Source organism: Bison bison, unplaced genomic scaffold (genome assembly GCF_000754665.1).
Source record: "Bison bison bison isolate TAMUID 2011002044 unplaced genomic scaffold, Bison_UMD1.0 scf7180017864274, whole genome shotgun sequence".
Lineage (NCBI taxonomy): Eukaryota > Metazoa > Chordata > Mammalia > Artiodactyla > Bovidae > Bison > Bison bison.
In genome coordinates, this window is record NW_011494846.1 from 3,995,680 (window position 1) to 3,996,263 (window position 584).

At 72.9% G+C, this 584-nt stretch overlaps 1 protein-coding gene across 1 annotated transcript in view; it reads left to right on the plus strand.

The window, feature by feature from the left end:
• Window positions 1-166: 166 nt before the first annotated feature.
• Window positions 167-584, plus strand: part of FAM8A1 (family with sequence similarity 8, member A1) — an 11,279-nt gene continuing 10,861 nt past the window's right edge. Inside the window, exon 1 of the mRNA XM_010848831.1 lies at window positions 167-581. Coding sequence (XP_010847133.1) covers window positions 283-581 — 299 coding nt within the window. The 5' untranslated portion in view covers window positions 167-282. The remainder of the gene's footprint in view (window positions 582-584) is intronic.

Here is a 584-nt window from a genome sequence, read left to right on the forward strand (position 1 = left end):
CGGAGGGGTGATAGTTGAGCGGAACTAGCGATAATCCCAGGACGCCCAGCTGAGGAGCGCCTCGATAACCATAACCGGCTCGGCGGCTCCAAGCACCATCCCACGCCCCGCCTCCTAGCTCCGCCCCGCCCCGGCGACGTCCACGGGGCGGGGTTTCCGCTTCCGGTGGCGGATTGTTGACGCCTGCGGCTGCTGCGGTGGCCACCGGGCTGTTGGGGAGGGGCCAGTAGGGAAGGGAGACGGCGCAGTGACAGGACCGCCGAGGGTGCCGCTGAGGCCACGATGGCGGAGGGGCCAGAGGAAGCCAGAGGCCGCCCTCCCGGGCAGGACGACGGCGGAGGGAACCAGGAGTCCGTTCCTTCCCTAAGAGGCCTTCCTGCCGCCGCCGCCGCCGCCGCCCCACTGTCCCGGGACTGCCCGCAGGCCGAACCCCAGGCCCTGGGCCGGCCCCCAGCCTTGGGCCTCGCGGCCGCGGTTGAGGAATCGGAGCCGCCGCGCGAGCCCGAGAATCGCGGGGAGGCGGCCTCCGGCTCCGACTCTGGCTCCAGCGCGGGGCTGCAGGAGCCGGCAAGCTGTGAGGCGTC